Here is a 17,057-nt window from a genome sequence, read left to right as displayed (position 1 = left end):
AGGACCGCGAGGCACAGATCCCCGTCACCGGGGCTGCCCCTGCCACCCACCTCTCCCCACTTTGTCCCACCAGGCCCAGCCCTGCAGGTACCTTGGTCTCCTCCAGCTGCACGATGGTGGCCTGGCAGTCAGTGATGCTGTCGTTGATGTAGTCGATGTTGGCCGCCAGCACCTCGATCTCCTCAGCCAGCTCCTGCAGCCCCTTCTCCTCCTCTGGGCTCTCGGCCTGTAGCCGCTCCCGCTTCCTCCGCAGCGCCTCCTGCAGGAGGAACAGCTCCTCCCTTTTCTGGGTGGGGGGGATGTGGTGGAGGAGAGGCCTCAGGGAGCTGCCCAGCCTCACTCGCCCTTAGCTCCCACCCAGGCCGGCCCGTGAGGTCCCCCAACACCTCTGGATTCCAGAGTGGGGGAAGGAGATGGGGAGATATCTGAAGTGCCTGAGAAGTCAGAGGTGACAGAGGACAGGTGTAGGAGCAGGAAGGGAGGGCCCACCTTGATGAGGCGCTCCATGTCGGCCTCCAGGTTGACAATGGTCATCCTCTGCATGACGATGTCAATGATCCGCCGCTCCAGGGACTGCCACTTGAGCCTTGCAGCCTTACTGAAGCTCTGGCTGGCCCCCTTCTTCTGGAACTTCTTTCTGGGAGACAGAGGCAAAGAGGATTGGGTGGAACTCCCTTTAACCACTGCAACTCCACGGAGCCCCCTGCCCGGACCTGGCAGCCACGGGGACCGGAACACTCCCCAGAGTTTCCCTCACCCAGTCCTGCCCCGTATCCCCACTCCCTGCCCACACAGGCCAGATGCTGCCAGGCCGCCTCACCGGGCAGGGCGGGTGCTGTGGGCAGTGGGTGCGGGGTGGTCGCCCAGAAAGTGGTTGATTTTGCGGTTCCACTGGCGTACGATGCTGGAGACAGAGCGGGCCCCAGATTCGGCCTCGGAGGAGGTGGTGCTGGCTGACACCTCGGCCCCGGAGTCCAGCATGGCAGGCTTCAGTCCTGCACGCCCCGCCGCCCGCTCAGACATGGGCTTGGCCAGGCGCCTCAGCGCAGAGACCTGGGGGGAGAGGGTGGGCGTGGCAAGAGAAGGGGAAGCCAGTAAGCAGGGCAGCCTGGACGCCTGCACACAGCCCAGGATGGGGCGCCAGGCAGGGGAACACAGAGCTCAGGGCCTCTGGGCTTAGGGCCTCCGTCTGATGTGAAATGAACACAGAAGAGACTTCCACTCTTTCTTCCTCTTAAAAAATGCACAGCCTAGGTGTTTGGGCAGGGAGCCGCAGCCTGCGCTCTAGCCTGGCTCTCTTGCTGAGCAAGGCCCTTCCAGGAGCCCAGACACAACCTGGCGACTGTGCTCGCAGAAGGAAGGAAGGGGGAGCCAGGGCCACGGGCAGCACTTGCTCCCCTCCCTGCCGGCCCTGGCCGGACTGGGAAATGCTGCCTTTATCCCCCAGCCAGGAAGTCGGAGGCTGCGAAGAAGGGGTGCAGTGGGGCAGGGCCTCATACCGGCCGGCCTGGGCAAGCTCACCTCCTGCGTCTTCCTCCTCAAGACCATTTCTTGTTGCCGCTTCTGGGACTCCAGAGCACGGATCTGAAACTACGGGGAGAGACGAGGGGTGTGGTCCACATGCAGGAACCTGAGCCCCTGCTGCCCACGCTGGCCAGCTCTGTAGCCGAAAGCCTGGGATTCAGGGCGAGTTTCAAACAGCCACATGGCTGGTTAAATGGGACCCAGTGATGAGTTGTCCTCCCATGAGGTCGTGATGAAGCCCCTTTCTCTGCACGGGCAATTCCCTTGGCCTCTTCTCCCAGCCATGGGTGAGGAATCCCGGACTGCAAAGCTCAGCCCTCAGGGGCCTCTCTGCAGGGCCTGGAGCTGCACATTTCTGGCTTGCTGGTGACCTTGGCCAAGTTTCTGCCCTTCTCTGGGACTCAAGTCTCCCTCTGAACACGTGGGGGCTGGGCCAGAGGCCACAGGGGCCTGCCGTCCTCTGACAGGCTGTGTGCTTCTCCACGCACGACTGTTACCGCTTAGGACAGCGGGAACCCGGGCCCACTTGGTCGGGAGGTGCAGCCAGGCACACAGGCCAGGGTGCTGGGGCCGAAGGCTCCTGGGAGCCTCGAGGGCCGTCCCTACCTCCTGTCGCCGCTGCTCCTTCTTGAGCTGAGCGATCTCCCGGTTCCTCTTGGTCTCCACCAGCCGCCGCCGCTGCTGCTCCTCACGCATCTGCTTCATCAGGGCCACCTGGGAAGGGCAGAGGCGGCAGTGGTGAGAGAGGGCTGGGCAGCAGGCAGCCCACGCCCTCCAGGGAGCGGCTGGCCGGGGTGGCAGCCAGCCGGGTAACTCTGGCTCAGGACTCGGGGGTCTGGAGGGAAGGGTCCACCCTCCACTCCTCCACAGGCAACCTGCAGGAAGGTGCGGACTTACGCCAGCCTAGCGGTGCAGTGCTCCCACCCTGCAAGACCTAACTCTCGCCCCCACCACTCTGAATGTCACAGCCCCTGGTGGCCTTCACTCAAGGCCACTGTCCTGGGTCTGGTCATTCTAGGACTAGCCTGGGAGCACTGACAGCCTGAGCCATGGACATGGCTGCGGTGAAGGTCAGGGCTGGATTCTGGGCCAGGCGCGCAGTGAGCAATAACGCCCCCATTATTTGAGAAGCGGCTGTCTGCCATGCCACGCCTGCCACTGTGCTCGTGACAGTCGGATGAGAGAGGCATCACCACTCTGTTTATAAACACGGAAATGTGCCTGAGAGAGACAAAAGGACTTAAAGTCATAAAACTAGTATCAGATGCCAGACTTGGCGCCCAGGTCATTTTGCCTCCCTGATCCAGCCCCTCCTACAGCTCCAGCCATGGCACCATGGCAGTTCAGAGCAAAGGTGGGGACCCAGGGTAGACAGTCTGGAACCCAGAGGCACCATGAGTGTGGCCAGAGACAACCCAACGTGCCAGGAAGCCACTGACATGGGGCCCTGCAGGACCTGCCTCCCCTTTCCCGGTGCCCAAAACATAGGATTGCAATGCACACGGGGCTTTAGACACCTCCAAGTGACGGGGGCACGAGAATCATGTGAGAAACATAAAGCTGATCCTTCCTCTGCCACTGAAGGCTCAGACATCACCAGGAATGTCACCAGCCTGCCCTGCCCCAAGGACAGGCAGGAAAGGAAAGGGCACAGGTGTGAGGGAGGAGGGCTTTAAGGGGGCCCGTGGCTGGCAGGGTTGGCTTCACCCTGGGAGGACAGGCGGGCTCTGTTGGGTGACTCTGCAGAGAAGAGGAGGGCTCACTACTGCTGGGTCTCTGCCATTAAGAACGAATGTTTTCTCCCAAGGACTGGGACTAGGAGACCAAGTCAGCTTCCTGGCTAGAATTGGACCTGAAAACTCTAGCATACCAGGAGCTGTGTGTAGACCTGAAGTGCCAGGTATCTTCTGGGGTAGGGAGCCTGAGGCTTCCTGGTCAAAGGCCCATCCACCCAACTTTGCATGCATGGCTGAGCTCTGAGGAGGCCATCACGGAGGTGATGATCTTAGAACAGGTGAGTGCATTCCGGGCCGTAATAACGCTAAAAAGGGTCACAGTATCTGGGACCAGCACTGCTCCTCAGGTCTAAAGTAGAAGGCAGTGTGCCCTCTCCCTAGGAGACCCCGTGGCTGCAGGCCCCAGCCAGGGTCCATCCTGTGACTCTCTGGGCCCTGCAGCTGAACAGTGGTGCGAAGATTCTCTGGGGCCGGCTCTCATGGCATCTGGTTAGCATCCTTGGCTACTGAAACCTCTGTCCTTGCAAAGGAACCGTGGGATGACCCAAAGGTGTTCTTTCTAGCTTCTAGTCCTGGGCTCACAAGAGCATAGTTGCGTGGACAGAGCTGGGCACCTGGCTGAAGGGCCTGAGCAATCTGAGACTGGAACGCAGCGATATACGTGGCTCCTCTGTCTCAGGTACATCCTGGGCATTACACTATTTTTCCAGGCTTCAGAGCCATGAGGGTTTTCCCCTCATGAGGCTCTCCAGGGCCACCCCCAGCTGGGGTGTGAGCTGGCCAGCACAGGCTGGGGTGCCCTGCAGAGGCATGAGCTGGGAATCTCCAGGGAGACAGAGAGTGGGGACACAAAGCAGCACACTCCAAAACTGCTCCAGGAGCTGCTGCAGAACCTGCAGGCCCACGGTGGGTGTGCTGCTCCACCCTGGGGGTAACCAAGGCCCCCTGGTCCCTCCCTATAAACTACCAGCAGGTGCCTGGGGCCCTGACTGATCTGTGGGGACTTGTGCCCCGAGTGCCTTCAGTGTCATCCTGGCAGCCCTGTCTCAATGCCCCACAGGGTGGTCACACTGACGTAGAAGGTAAAAACGGGGCTTCTTGGGGCTGACCCACGCGCAGCTGGTCTGCACCCAGCAAGGCCGGGCCCTCTGCACTCTGGTCAGGCTGATGGAGACCCTGGATCTGTGACCCAGGCATGGGGCCAGAGCCTGCCCAGGTGAGGTGGCTGGGCCCCAGTGACAGCTGCGAGTCCACCTCCTCTCGGAATCTATATCAGCTACTGCTGCATTGCTTCTTTCCTCTGCACGCTGGTCAGTGCCAGCTCAGTCAGCGATGAGGACGTAGTTACTGATGGCTCCAGAATGTAGACCCCTGTTCCACTGGCCCAAGCACTGGGGAGGTCCCCTTCCCTGTGTCTCTGTCCCCAAAGCCAGCCTTCCACAGCTTGCTGGAGCTGCCACCAGGGCCAGGCTTTGCTAGGCGGTCCAGCCCCAGGGCCTAGCACAGGGCTATGGAGAGCTGGGGTACATGAGGGGCTGGGGTCACAGCAGGCAGGAATGCAGGACCCAGAAGGCTGGGGTGGGGGAGAGGGAGGACAGAAAGGAAATGCGGATCTGCTGAACCCAGGCAGGAGCCAGAACACACCGCATCCGGGAGGCACAAGGCCTGAGCCCCAGAGCCGGAACCTCAGGGCCAGACCACAGGCCCCGGAGACTGGAGCACTCTGAGTGGTGGCAAAGTAGAAAAGGGAGGCTTTGGGCCACCTAGAACACACGCTGGCTTAGGAGGCAGAGAACCGAGTTCAAATCCCAGTGCTACCTCTTGGTAGCTGGAATTAACTTCTCTGAGCTTCCCTTTCCGGTGCACAAACTGGAAATAACAATAGGACTTCTTTCATGAGGTTCTTCTAAGGACGGAACGACCAGCCTGGAGCCTGGCCAGAGTAAGCACTCAGACAATGGTAATTATTATTATCTAAGGCAAGGGTGGCACCAAACGAAAGGCCTAACATGAGCTTTGTGTAGACTGAGGGCAAGTGTGGTGCAGCCTCCCACCACAGGGGGCAGCACCGAGCAGGATCTCCTGAGACCTCACCTGCCCTGTACCTGCCCCATGCAACCCACGCCCTGCACACGGCCCCGCTACTGGGGTAGGTTGTTGCAACCTGGACGACGCACTTGGGCTAGGAGGACAGTGTCCAGGTCAGGACGGGGTCAAACTAGGCAATGCTCTATGTCAAGAAGAGAATCCATTCTTGACAGCAAGGATTCTCTTTAACGTGGTAAGAGGATTCTAAGAAGATGCCGCACGGACACCCCAGGCCCCGCTCCTCACATCCTCGCTCCCTACCTTGGCCTTCTTCATCTCCGCCACCTCGGCCTGCAGCTTCTTCAGCTCCCTCTCGTAGCGCGACTGGTTCTTGAGCAGTCGGGCGTGCTCCTTCTGCGCCGCCTGCAGCTTCTGCAGGTCCCGGTTCATCTCCCGCAGCCTCTTCTCATAGTCGGCCTTGATCTTGTTGGCCTTCTCTTCCGTGTAGCACTCCATGGTGCCTGGGAGCAGCAAGGGGCAGCTGTCGGTGCCGGGTCCTCACGGGTCCCACGAGATGGGGGCTCGTCGACAGGGGAGGCAGGAGGCATGGGCTGTAGTCTCACTGTGTGACCTTGGGCAATTTGCACCCCCTCTGAGCCTGTTGCTTTATCTGAACAAGGGGGTCAGACTAGCAGATGCCCAGGCCCTTTCCTGCTATGACATTCTGCTGGAATGTGAGGGGGTGTTTTCATCTCGAGATCTCCGAGCCCCTGGTCCCCGGCTTCCCAGGAGGGCTCATGCTGGCTCGGTTCCGACTCATGATCCAGTGTTGGAGGAAAGGGCTGGGGGCAGTGGGAAGGGGAAGAGCTAGCGAGAGAAGACAGTGACGTGGGCCGGGGCAGAAGGAAGAAGCCAATTCTCCACCCTAGACCTCTCCTACCTCAACTGGCAACACGTATCTCAACCTTAACAGGTACAGAAGTGAACTCCTTATTTCCACCTCTCCCTCCATCCCAGTGACTGTCATCACCATCCTTCCAGAAGCCCGCAGCTCACACGTCCTTGGCTCCCCCCTCCCCAATACCCACCTTCCATCAATCAACAAAGCCTTCTGGCTCAACCTGCAAATACATATCCAGAATCTGACCACTTCTTAGCACTCCTGTCCACGCCATCTCCCTGGGATCTTTACAGTTTCCTAAGTCATCTCCAGCTTCCACTTTCATTCTCCTACACAGCAGAGTGGTTTTTTAAAAAACGCTTTTAAATTTTACATCACAGAGCTCTTTCAAATCTCCACACCTCCCCAGCTCCCTCAGAGCATGAGGCGACATCCTTACAACGACTGACATGACCTGGTCCCACATCTCTTCCCCAGCCTGTCCCCTTTCACTGTGCTCCAACCGCTCTGGCCCCTCAACATTCCACCAACATGCCAGGCACACGCCCCCCGCAGGGTCTCCGAACCTTCTGTTCCCTCTGCCTGGAATGCCCCCCTGCCCCCCGCTCAGTCTGCTCTAACGCTGTCTCATCTCCTTCGAGTCTTTGCTCAGACGCCACCTTCTCAGTGCAGGCTTCCACGACCGTCTTTAAACAACTCCAACCCACTCCCCAGCACTCCCTGCCTCTCTTCCCTGCTGTATTTTTTTCATAATCCTATCACCATCTGACGTGCTACAGAGCCTGCTCATTTTATGCCTGTCCCTCCCCGCTGGAACGTACGCTCCACGGGGGCAGCGACTGTGCTCACTCCCACAGCTCTAGCACCTAGAACGACGTCTGCTCTATGAGACGTATTCGGCATAGGTTTGCTGAATAAGGGAATGAATGAAAGAAGAAAAGATGGAATGAGTGGGCTGAAAAGCAGTGTAAGGAAGACAGGATGTGAGAGGGTTGCAAACAGGTCCAAAGGAAAATATCCAAGGAACGGAATGCAGGAGAAGAGGCCTGGGGTGTTGCATTACGTGCCTAGGCATATGAGGATTCTAATCTTTGAAAAAAGATTAATTTAGAGTGTGGCACAGGAGCTAGGGTTACACATAAGAACTTTGAACCATGGGTCAAAGGGCCACAGTCAAAGGGTCAGAAGTCCCTTGCCCCCGAAGGCCAGGTAAGCCCCCAAGATGCCAGCTGCTGGGTGGCACTTTTGACAGGAGAGGGGCTCAGGGGAGAGCGCGGGTCCGCGGGGGTCCGAGCAGGCTCTGGGGGCGGGGGGCGCGGGCCTCACTGAGGTTCTGCAGCACGCGGTCGCGCTCCAGCTGCGTGTCGCGGATCTTGTTCTGCAGCAGAATCAGCTTCTCCTCGTACTGGTGCTTGAGCGTCTGCAGCCGCCGCTGGCTGTTCTCCAGCTCGTCGATCAGCTTCTGCTTGATCTCGATCTCGCACGTCAGGTCTGCCAGGTCCGCCTGGAAGTTCACCTCTGCGGGGGCACAGCCAGGCTCAGCGTGGCCAGCGCCAGGGCGAGGGGGAGGCGGGGAGCAGACGGGCCAGTCCTGGGGGGTGGGGCCCTCCTTTGGTCAGCCACGACCACTCAGTGACCGGAGGCAGGCGGTGTGCTGCCAGGGGGACAGCACACTTAAAGAGTAGCCCAGAAACGCAAGGCTGGGCTCAGGAGCTGGTGGAGGGGGTCTAGACATCCTGCCCAGCCCCGCTGTGCCTGAAGCCAATGTCCACCCGTTGCAGATGACATGGGACCCAGCTTGGGTGGAGGAGGCTGAGACACCGAGAGCACCTTGCAGGGCTGCGGGGCCAGAGACAGCAGCGGGTGGGGCTGAAGGGGTGCGGTGTCCCCATTTAGGGAAGGGGGCTTTGGCACCAGCCAGACCGACACGCTCCGCGTGGGCCGAGTGGGACAGGTCACTGAACTCTCCGAGCTCGTTCCTCAGTGGTCACACAGGGAAAACCATCACACCATGCACAGGGATGTCGTGAGGACGGAAAGAACCGAGCCACGGGAAGGGTTCAGCCGAGCAGGGTGCAGGTCGTATAATAAGCGTTCAGAAAGTGTTTGCCGCCACTGTCATCATCGCGGCTGTCATCATCGTTGGTTTCCTGTCTGGGAGTTCTGGGCCCTGGACAGCCACTATCTTTTGAAAACTCAAGCACTGACCCCACCAGGCGTCTCGCGTCCCTCAGCCCAGTCCCACGCACCCTTCTCCTCGGGGTCTGAGTCCGAGTCCACCAGGCTCTCCTCACTGCCTGAGTCCTCGTCTTCGTCCTCGCGCCCTTCCTCCTCCTCACAGCCACTCTCGTCTCGCTCTTCCTCCTCCTGAGCAACAAGCACCATGGGGGGGCCCAGCCTCAGGAGAGCCCAGAAGCAGGGCCCGTCGGGACGTGATGCCCCAGGTGTGCCAGGAGGGCAGGGACTGGGGCAGGTTGCGTCGAGGCCCCTTCTGCCCACCCTCGCTCCCGGAAGAGCACCACCTCCCCCAAGACCTGCCCAGAGCCCCTGAAACTGCCTCCCTCCCAGCATCATCCATTTGGGATGAGATAGTGGACTGGGGGGCGGGGGAGGGAGATCACCATGGCAACCAGTCAGCAATATTGGGAAGCGCATGGACTGGAGGCAGACCCAATGCCCTCTCCCACCCTGTACAAGGAAGTGGACGGGCCCCTAGGCGCAGGGACATGTGGGTAGGCAGGTGGGGAGACGGGTGGGTGGACCTCACCTCCTCTGCCTCATTCTCATCCGTCTCCTCGCCGTTTTCCGGCTGGAGTTTCGCCCTCTTTTTGAAGGCTTCCTTCTCTGGGCTGCTCACAGAGCAAAGAGGAGGCCAGGTTAGCGGGGCTAACCCTGCGGTGAGCCTGTGGCAGGGGGTGCCAGGGAGGGTAAGGAATGCTCTTGCTCCCAGGGCATGGGGACAGGGCTGGCACCCGCTGTGCAGCCAACACCCTACCAGAACCCCCATCCAGAACCAGCCTCCCTCCTCTGCTGGGGGAAAGTACAGCACTAGAGAAGGGGGTTCTGTCCAAAAGGCTGAGCATATTTTCTCCATGGATTCCAGAGCAGTCCTGGGGCGCCCCTGGGGCTGGGATGTGGGAGGGGCGGGGTCCCCCCTGAACACCGGCGGGCACAGTCCTCAGGGCGAGCGTCCAAGGGGGAGGGGCGGCACTCGCTCACCTCTTTCTCCGCTGCCTGACCTCCTTCTTCTTCAGCCGCTCCAGGTCCTGCTTGGCCCTGCGGATCACCTCGGTGGCATCCTCCATGGAGCCGGCCGGACTGCCCCCAAAGGCTGGGGCGGCCGAAGAAGCCCCCAGGGAGTAGGGACTCCGGGCCGAGGCCCGCGAGAGGCTGCGGCGGAGGGACTCGTTCATGGCCTCGCTCTCCAGGAGCTTCGTCCTGTGTGGGAGCAGCGGGCGCGCGGCCAGTGAGCCGGCGTTGCCCTCGCGAGCCCGTCCCAGCCGCCCGCCTGCCCACGCCTGCGGGGTCACTCACCGGAGCTCCTCAATCTCCCGGATGTAGTTCTGGATCAGAGCGCCAATGGCCTCGTTGCCATCACCTGGAAGGGCAAGGCCGGAAGGGGGTGCCATGAAGGTAAGTAACAGCAAGCACGTTTAGCTCTGAGACCGGTGGTCTCGTATCTGTGCCTCCGCTGGGGTGGCTCACACAGGCCTTTTCCAAAAAGAAATCTATACCAAAGAAATACTTGTACATGTGCGCAGATGTACACAGGCACTGCCAGGAACAGTGAGAAACTGAAAACAACCCAAATGTCCATCATAGAAGGCTGTTACAAATTATTCATTGTCACATGTGGAACACCATGCAATAGTTTAAAAGAATTAAGTGGGTTTTAATACGGAAAGATTTCTAAAACACGAGACTAAAAGGGAAGCCATAGAACAACACGCATGATCTCGTATGCAGAAGTGGTGTATATCGCACATAGGTATGAACGTATCCAAATACATATTCGTGGTTGGAACAATGTGCTGAGAAAGGCGTGAGAACACATGCGCCAAGCTGCCCAGGAAGGTTCCTTCCGCGAAGCAGAGGGCTGGAGCGGGGAGTTTGGAGAGAGAGGATTTTTAATCTTTCACTTTACATACTGATGTACTGTTTGCATGTTTAACAAGAAGGATGTGTTCACGTATTACTTGTGTCATAAAAAAAAAATGTTTTAAAATCAATTGGAAAAAAAAATGTGTGAATGAATTGCTCTGTGAATTGACTGGCTGGCTTGGCCCAGCCGATCCCCTGGGTGGGTGTGGGGAGAGGGGTCCCAGCCCGCTGTGCTCTGAGCTGGCCTGGCACGCCCGACTCACCAGCTTTGGCCAGGAGCAGGTTGGCCTCTTGGCTCATGAGCTGGGTGACGCGGTTGTTGATGGCGTCGATGGCCTCCTGCATGGCCTTCACGCGCAGCCGCAGTGCGCTGTTCTCCTTCTGCAGCATGGCGTTCTCCCGGAACAGGTCGCTGTAGCCCTCGGCGCCATCCTCCCCGATCACCCGCTTGCCCTGGGAGCAGGGGCGTGAGGGAGCAGTCAGGCACCTCCCCTGCCAGCGCCCTGGCCTCTCCTTGGACGTGGCAGCACTGACGGTCTCTCCTGCCCCAGGTTTCCTGAAACTCGGCTCCTGTCTCCCAGTGCTCAGACCCAGACACAGCTCCCCTTGACAACAGGAAAGTCCAAATCCTGGAACCAGCCACCGGGGCCTCCCATGATCTCACTCAACCTATCTTTCCATGGCTCACTTTCACCCCTCCATAAATGCTAGTCCAAGGTTCAAAACCATCCCTGGGCCAGGCAGTTGGCATAAATGAGCCAGTCTGGGTGTAAAGCAGGGAGTGGTGGAGACTGGAGCTCACAGAGTCCCAGACCCAGTCTAAACGGGGCAGCCACTGTGCTGCCATTCCAGCCAACTCAGTGCCAAATGCTAGCCCTTCAAACTTCCGGAAAACTGAAACTCCTAACTTTCAGAAAGGTTGACGACGAAGGTGCATCTTTTAAAACAAGTGCAAACCAAATCAAAATCCATCTGTGTACAAGCTTTAGGCCATGGGCCACCAGTTGGAGACTTCTGCCTTAATCACATGGAATTAGACACTTCTCCCAAAGTATCCATATTTTCCCATTTCTGTTTCTTTGTGTGTGGCTCACTCTCTACCTAGAATGCCTGCCCCACCTCTTTTTGCTAATATCTCATTCATTTTTCAAAATCCATATAAAAGGCCGCTTCCTCCATGAGGCCCTGCCTGACTACCTGGGGGAGTAAGGCCAACTTTCCCTTCTGCCCCACTGCAGCACACTGGACTGTGTCACAGTCTAGCAGTCTCATCTGTTCCAACACAGCACGTTCAGCAGAGACAAAAACACCCAGGAGAGTGTCTGCCCTGTGCATAAGATCTATGCAAAAAAGCCAAGGTGCCCTTCTTTCCTGGACTTGGTACTGTAAAACCTTGGGGGCTCAGACCACGCGTGATTCACCTGTGTAAGCCCTAACAGTGAGCGTCGTGCCTGGCGCACAGCTCACGCTCAGGAGGGGCATGAGGGGCGGGCGGGTAGGCGGTGGGGAGGCAGGAGGGATGCTGAGGGGGTCGGGGTGAGACTGCAGGGCAGCGGGGCACAGGCTCCGGGCAGGAGAGCTGGGCGGGGCCGGGAGCGTGCTCACCGCCTTGTACTCCATCAGCTCCATCTGCAGGCGAGCGATCTCCGCCCGCAGCGCGCTGATCTGCTGGCTGGTCTTGTCCTGGTTCACCACCACCTTGTTCTTGATGTTGCGGGCCCGATTGGCATATTTCAGTGTATTCAGGGTCTCCATGAAGTCTCGGTCCGAGGGGCTCACACAGGCGATCATGATGGTCTGGCTGGGGGTGCAGTGAGGCTGGGGTGAGGGTGAGGGCCACAGCCAGCCTCCAGGAGTATTGCCTCCGGGCAGAGGTCCTGCTCCCCCCAATTCCCCTACTGCCTTCATGCCTGAAGGACCCGGACATTCAGGAAGGCAGACCCTGGGACACGGGGTCTGGACCACCTGGCCGAGAGCTTCCACTGCGACACTGGGTAACCACAGTGGAAGCAGCTGACAAGGTTGGGGGCAGGTTGCGATGCGTCGCTGCCAGAGTCCTCTGCTCAGTGAGGAGGGTAAGGCACAGAGCCTGATTTTTCTAGCATTTCCCATCTATTACCTCATTTGCACTGAATGACTTCCTTTAGGAATATCTCTCCTTGTTGTACAGATAAGGAAACCGAGTCTGGCTATAATCGTCCAGTTCTGGTCACGGAGCACCTCAAGGTTCCTGTCTCTTAAGCCTGCAGCCTGCGATGGGAAGGTCTTCTCCTCCAGGCCGTCATGCACCAAACCCACACGGCGGAATTCTCCTGAGACCTCCCTGCCTCCCCTGCCCTCTCGCTGGGTGTTGGCCGTCAGATACCTGTTGCCCCCCAGCGAGTCCTGGAGGAGCCGAGTGAGTTTGGAGTCCCTGTAGGGCACGTGCACCACCTTCTTGCTCTGGTCCCCCAAGGCGCTGATCACGTTGCCCAAGGCCAGCTGTGGGAGACAGACCCTGGCACTCAAGAGCACCCCAGGGGGGAGGGGGAGGGACAAGACAATCCCCAAGCCATGGGTACCTGCCTCGCTGGCCCTGGCAGCCCCCAGGCTCCCCGGGTGGGTTTATAGGCAGATGTGATAAGCTGGGGAAGTCAGGAAGTTGGGAGCAGGGGTGAACCTGAGGGAGAAGGGCAACTGGCAAGAGACCCAAGGAGGATGCCCCACGGATGCCTACCAGGCCGCAGTTGATGGAGATGCCCTCTTTGGCCCGCTCGCCGGTGGCTCCTGTCCGCTTCAGTCGCTCTGAGCCGGCCAGGTCCACAAAGTGAAACTTCGCAGTGAGTGTCTCATACTCATTCGCAGGAGCTGTGCCCTCAGGAAGGCCACTCACCTCGTTCACCTGCAGAAGTTGGCGGGTGACTCACCCAGCCTCGCCCCACCTCGCTGCTCCTCTGCTCACAGCCCACCGCCCCCCATGACTGCCGTCTAGGACAGCCAGGGTCACAGCCCCCCGCCCCCCAGGGCTGCCGTCCAGGACAGCCAGCGCAGCCTTGCCCTCTGCACATGCAGAGCATCTGACAGCGTACGCAGTATCTGCACATGCCTGGTTCTCATCTAATCCTCACAGCACGATAGGGATATCATCGGCCCACTGTATAGATGGGGTAACTGAGGCTTAAGAAAGAAGAAAAATGAAACTCAACAAGTGGCAGAGGCAAGCCCTAGTTCTGGTTTGCTATCTCTGGACCCACAGCTCCTCGTCCTGCCCTTCCTGGGATTCCCTACAGCACGGCGACTCCCAGGCCCCTTGAGGGCTCCTCACCAGGTCGGGCTGGGCGCACACGCGCATCTGGCACAGGTGGATGGTGAAGATGGCGTGGGAGCGGGAGCTCTGCACGTTCATCTGGGTGCTGGCTGTGGTGCGTGACAGGGCCCCCTGCTTCAGGCACTGGATCAGCTGGGGACGGAGGCAGAAGTGAGGACTCGAGACGGCCATGGGGCCAGCCCCTGCCCTTTCGGGATGCCCTGGACCTGCCCCAGATCTCCAGCAGGCTCACCTCCTCCTGGGAGTGGATGAGGCGAGAAGTGACGCCTGTGGTGTAGATGCCGCCGTTCGCATCCTCGTGGATCTTGATGTTGGACCTGCGGTGGCGGGCGTCGGGGTCACGGGTACAATCGAACAGGTCAAGGATCTCCTCGTTATAGAGCTGTGTGGGGAAGAGACAGCAGCTGGGTTTGCGTGGCACAGCATGGGCCCCAAGGGGCTGTCTCGTGCTTATCAACCATCTCTGTTTGCTGATGTGGAAACTGAGGCTCTGGAGGAACTTGCCCAACTCTGATCCCCTCTGGGTTCAGAATTCCACGGTCTTTCTCCGGGAGAGGGTGGGAGGGAAGCTGGGCCCTGGACAGAACTATCCTGAGGCTGCACACTGCTCCTCTACCCCCCAGGGAACCAGCAGCCGGCAGCCCTCAGTCCCAGCGGGGGCCTAAGGACCTAAAGGGGACAAAGGGACACAGGTCCTAAATGTAGATGAAGAAGATACCACCATGATTTGAGCAGATCCTACTACATTACTGGGCTGGGAAAGCGGGGACAGGGATGTGATTCCAACGAGGGAGGACAGAGACAGACTCAGCAGAGACCAGGGGAGCCTTGTCCTGATTCCGACAGTCCCTGGGGACTGAGGTGATGACAGGCTGCTCGTGGAGGAAGAACTTATTGTGTGCCCCGCCCTACGCTCAGGAGGGGAGGGGGGCAGGGAGAGTTGCCACGGTGGCCCAGCCTCCTGGAAAGAGCCTGGGGAGACTATCAGGGGGGTGACCTGGCCAGGAGTAGCCACCCCATTTCAGACAGTCCCAGCCATGGAGATTGCTGTTTGGAACCGCTGGCAGGGAAAGCGTCACCTGCTGAAGGTCTGGGATGTTCTAACGGCAGGGAGCTGGGGGGAGGGAAAAGGGACAGGGCAGCTGGAGCAGCAGCCAAGAGAATGCTGTGGGGCAGAGCGGGCACAGCAGCCTCGGACATCCGAGGCTTTGATGCCCTTAAAGGGACGGAAATTATCCCACAGGAAGGGGAAGAGGAAACGGAAGGGATGGTGCAGATGGGGGGCCACAGTGTGTGTCTGTCTGTCTGTGTTGGGACAGACACATGCATCATTTAACTGCTTGTGGTTCGTTGGTGTTGATTTTCTAGGAACTAGTCTGTTCTTTGAGGATCTCCATGGCAACAGGACGAAGAAGGGAAGAACAGAAAGCGGTAAGAGAGAAAAGCATACACAGACGCACAAACAGCAGCACGTGCACACATTCGCACACAGGCAGTCTGTTTATCAGAAGCAAAAGTCCAGAAGGACAAAGAAACACTCCCAAGTCTAAAATATGGGGTACCTGGGTACCCTAAGGGGACAGCGGCTGCCCTGGGTGCGGTAGGCAGGGCGTGTGGCATGAGAAGGCCCAGAGAGGGCCGAGGCCACATCCTCCCGCAGAGGACAAGCAGGGAGCGATCAGAGGATCGTGGTTTTCCAGCCCACGATGGCTCCAAACCCAGCAAATGCCCCGGAGTTGCAGTCCAGGGTTGGAGCTGTAGATGCCAAGAACTGGAGCCGCCCATCCAAGTGTCCTAGAGGGGCAGCCAGGTGAAGTCGGGCTCTCACGAGAAACATCCAGGTCTGCCTGCCTTCCTAGAACCCTCTGAGATGGGCCCTTTACAGGCGGGGCTCCCACCTCTGAGCTACTGAGCTGGGGCTCAGCACAGGCCCGAAGGTCAAGAGCCCAGAGGCCCCCTCCATCCCTAAGGCCCCCGGCTGCCACCGTTCCAGACCTGACAGTCTCCCAGAGAAAGGCCACTTCTGGAGGACCTTTGTGCCCACAAGTCAGAGAAGAAGCAGGTCACTGAGGCCCAGCCTCCTGGAGAGAAGCATCTCAGCCAGAAAGGAACAGGACAGGCCACGCGGAGGCTGAGGAGGGACCCAGAGAAGGCCAGAGGGAGAGAACCAGAGTTCTCGCTATGCACCAGGCCTATGCTTCCATGTCACCCTCACGAAATCCCTAAGGGAACAGACATCACCCCCACTTTGCAGACGAGGCTCAGAGTAGGTCACGTGGCTAAGAAGTGTCAGAGCTAGAATCAGTCAGGGTCTGAAGGGATCTTATAGGTCGTCGACTCAAGCCCCATCTGATGCAGGAAACCCCTTTAGAGGGTCCCACCAAGTGCTCCTCCAGCCCTTGCCTGGATACTTCCAGCAGCAGGGAACCGTCACCTGTAGATGCCGCCTGGCTCCCTAGGCTCACTGCACTGCGCTGGGGGAGGGCCCAGCTCCCACGGCCTTGCGGTCCACCAAGTTTCCCTCCTGCCACCCCGCGAGACCACAGTACCTCCAGGAACTGAGCGCTGACTTTGAACTCGGGCCCAGCCAGGCCCTGCTCCTGCGCCCGACGCTTGCGCTCGGCGATGCCCGCAAAGAGGTGTGCGATGGCCCTCGGGATGATGCCCTGCTCCTCCTCCGACGTTGCCATGTCGAAGCCAGTGCCCATCGTATACGTCTTCCCGGCGCCTGTCTGCATTGGCAAAGATAGACGGAGGGTGTGACCAGCCCCTTTCTTGGTCCCGAAGCCACACCCTGGTGAAGTCTCTTAGAGGCCACCTTCTGCTAACCAGCGGCACGGCAGCACCCCCAGACCACAGACAGAACTGTGCAGCTGGGTCTCCACTGCTCTGAACGAAGAGCTGTCTCCCCATCAGGTGGGGGGACCAGGCTGGAGTGGCCACTGGTGGGGTGGAGGTGGCTTACCTGCCCATAGGCCAGCACTGTGGCATTGTAGCCCTCGAAGCAGCCCTCGATGAGCTTGTTCACACAGGTTGAATAGATCTGTTCTTGCCAGGTGTCCAGGTCAAAGACAAAGTCGTAGGTGAAGGCCTTGTCCTTCCCCAGGAGGACCTGGGGCTCCCCCGGGGTAACAGAGGTACAGATGTGACAGCCCTCAATCTTCTCCTTCGATAGCTGGGGCCGGATCCTGCCCGAGATGGGGAGAGCCCTGGGTCAGGCCCAGTTGGGGGGCTGCCACAGAACCCGCCCTTGCATGGCTTGCCAAGCTTCCCCGCCCCCACAGCCCAGAGCGGAAGGAAGGAAGACTAGGAACCCCCCAGAGGACACGGGCAACTTTTGTCATACAATAACAACAATGATCTCAACATCGCCTAAACAGCAGTTGCTAACATTTATTGAGCACTCTCTGTATATGAGATCTGTGTTCGAAGTATTTCACATAAATAAATTCACGTATTC

The 17,057-nt window shown here is 59.1% G+C and overlaps 1 protein-coding gene across 1 annotated transcript in view; it reads right to left on the bottom strand.

Annotated features, from left to right (window-relative positions):
* KIF21B (kinesin family member 21B) overlaps positions 1-17,057 on the bottom strand; it is a 46,100-nt gene that overhangs the window by 16,335 nt on the left and 12,708 nt on the right. Inside the window, exons 2-20 of the mRNA XM_012650473.1 lie at positions 16,563-16,785; positions 16,147-16,329; positions 13,830-13,979; positions 13,595-13,729; positions 13,007-13,171; positions 12,656-12,771; positions 11,896-12,091; positions 10,554-10,743; positions 9,724-9,787; positions 9,409-9,627; positions 8,957-9,038; positions 8,439-8,556; positions 7,516-7,707; positions 5,610-5,809; positions 2,131-2,238; positions 1,522-1,590; positions 821-1,053; positions 490-637; positions 92-286 (exon numbers count right to left, since the gene is read on the bottom strand). Coding sequence (XP_012505927.1) covers positions 92-286; positions 490-637; positions 821-1,053; positions 1,522-1,590; positions 2,131-2,238; positions 5,610-5,809; positions 7,516-7,707; positions 8,439-8,556; positions 8,957-9,038; positions 9,409-9,627; positions 9,724-9,787; positions 10,554-10,743; positions 11,896-12,091; positions 12,656-12,771; positions 13,007-13,171; positions 13,595-13,729; positions 13,830-13,979; positions 16,147-16,329; positions 16,563-16,785 — 2,986 coding nt within the window. The remainder of the gene's footprint in view (positions 1-91; positions 287-489; positions 638-820; positions 1,054-1,521; positions 1,591-2,130; positions 2,239-5,609; positions 5,810-7,515; positions 7,708-8,438; positions 8,557-8,956; positions 9,039-9,408; positions 9,628-9,723; positions 9,788-10,553; positions 10,744-11,895; positions 12,092-12,655; positions 12,772-13,006; positions 13,172-13,594; positions 13,730-13,829; positions 13,980-16,146; positions 16,330-16,562; positions 16,786-17,057) is intronic.

This window comes from Propithecus coquereli, unplaced genomic scaffold (genome assembly GCF_000956105.1).
Source record: "Propithecus coquereli isolate 6110/MARCELLA unplaced genomic scaffold, Pcoq_1.0 Scaffold328, whole genome shotgun sequence".
Classification (NCBI taxonomy): domain Eukaryota; kingdom Metazoa; phylum Chordata; class Mammalia; order Primates; family Indriidae; genus Propithecus; species Propithecus coquereli.
Note: the sequence above shows the minus strand (reverse complement) of the source record. Positions and strands in the feature narration are given on the sequence as shown.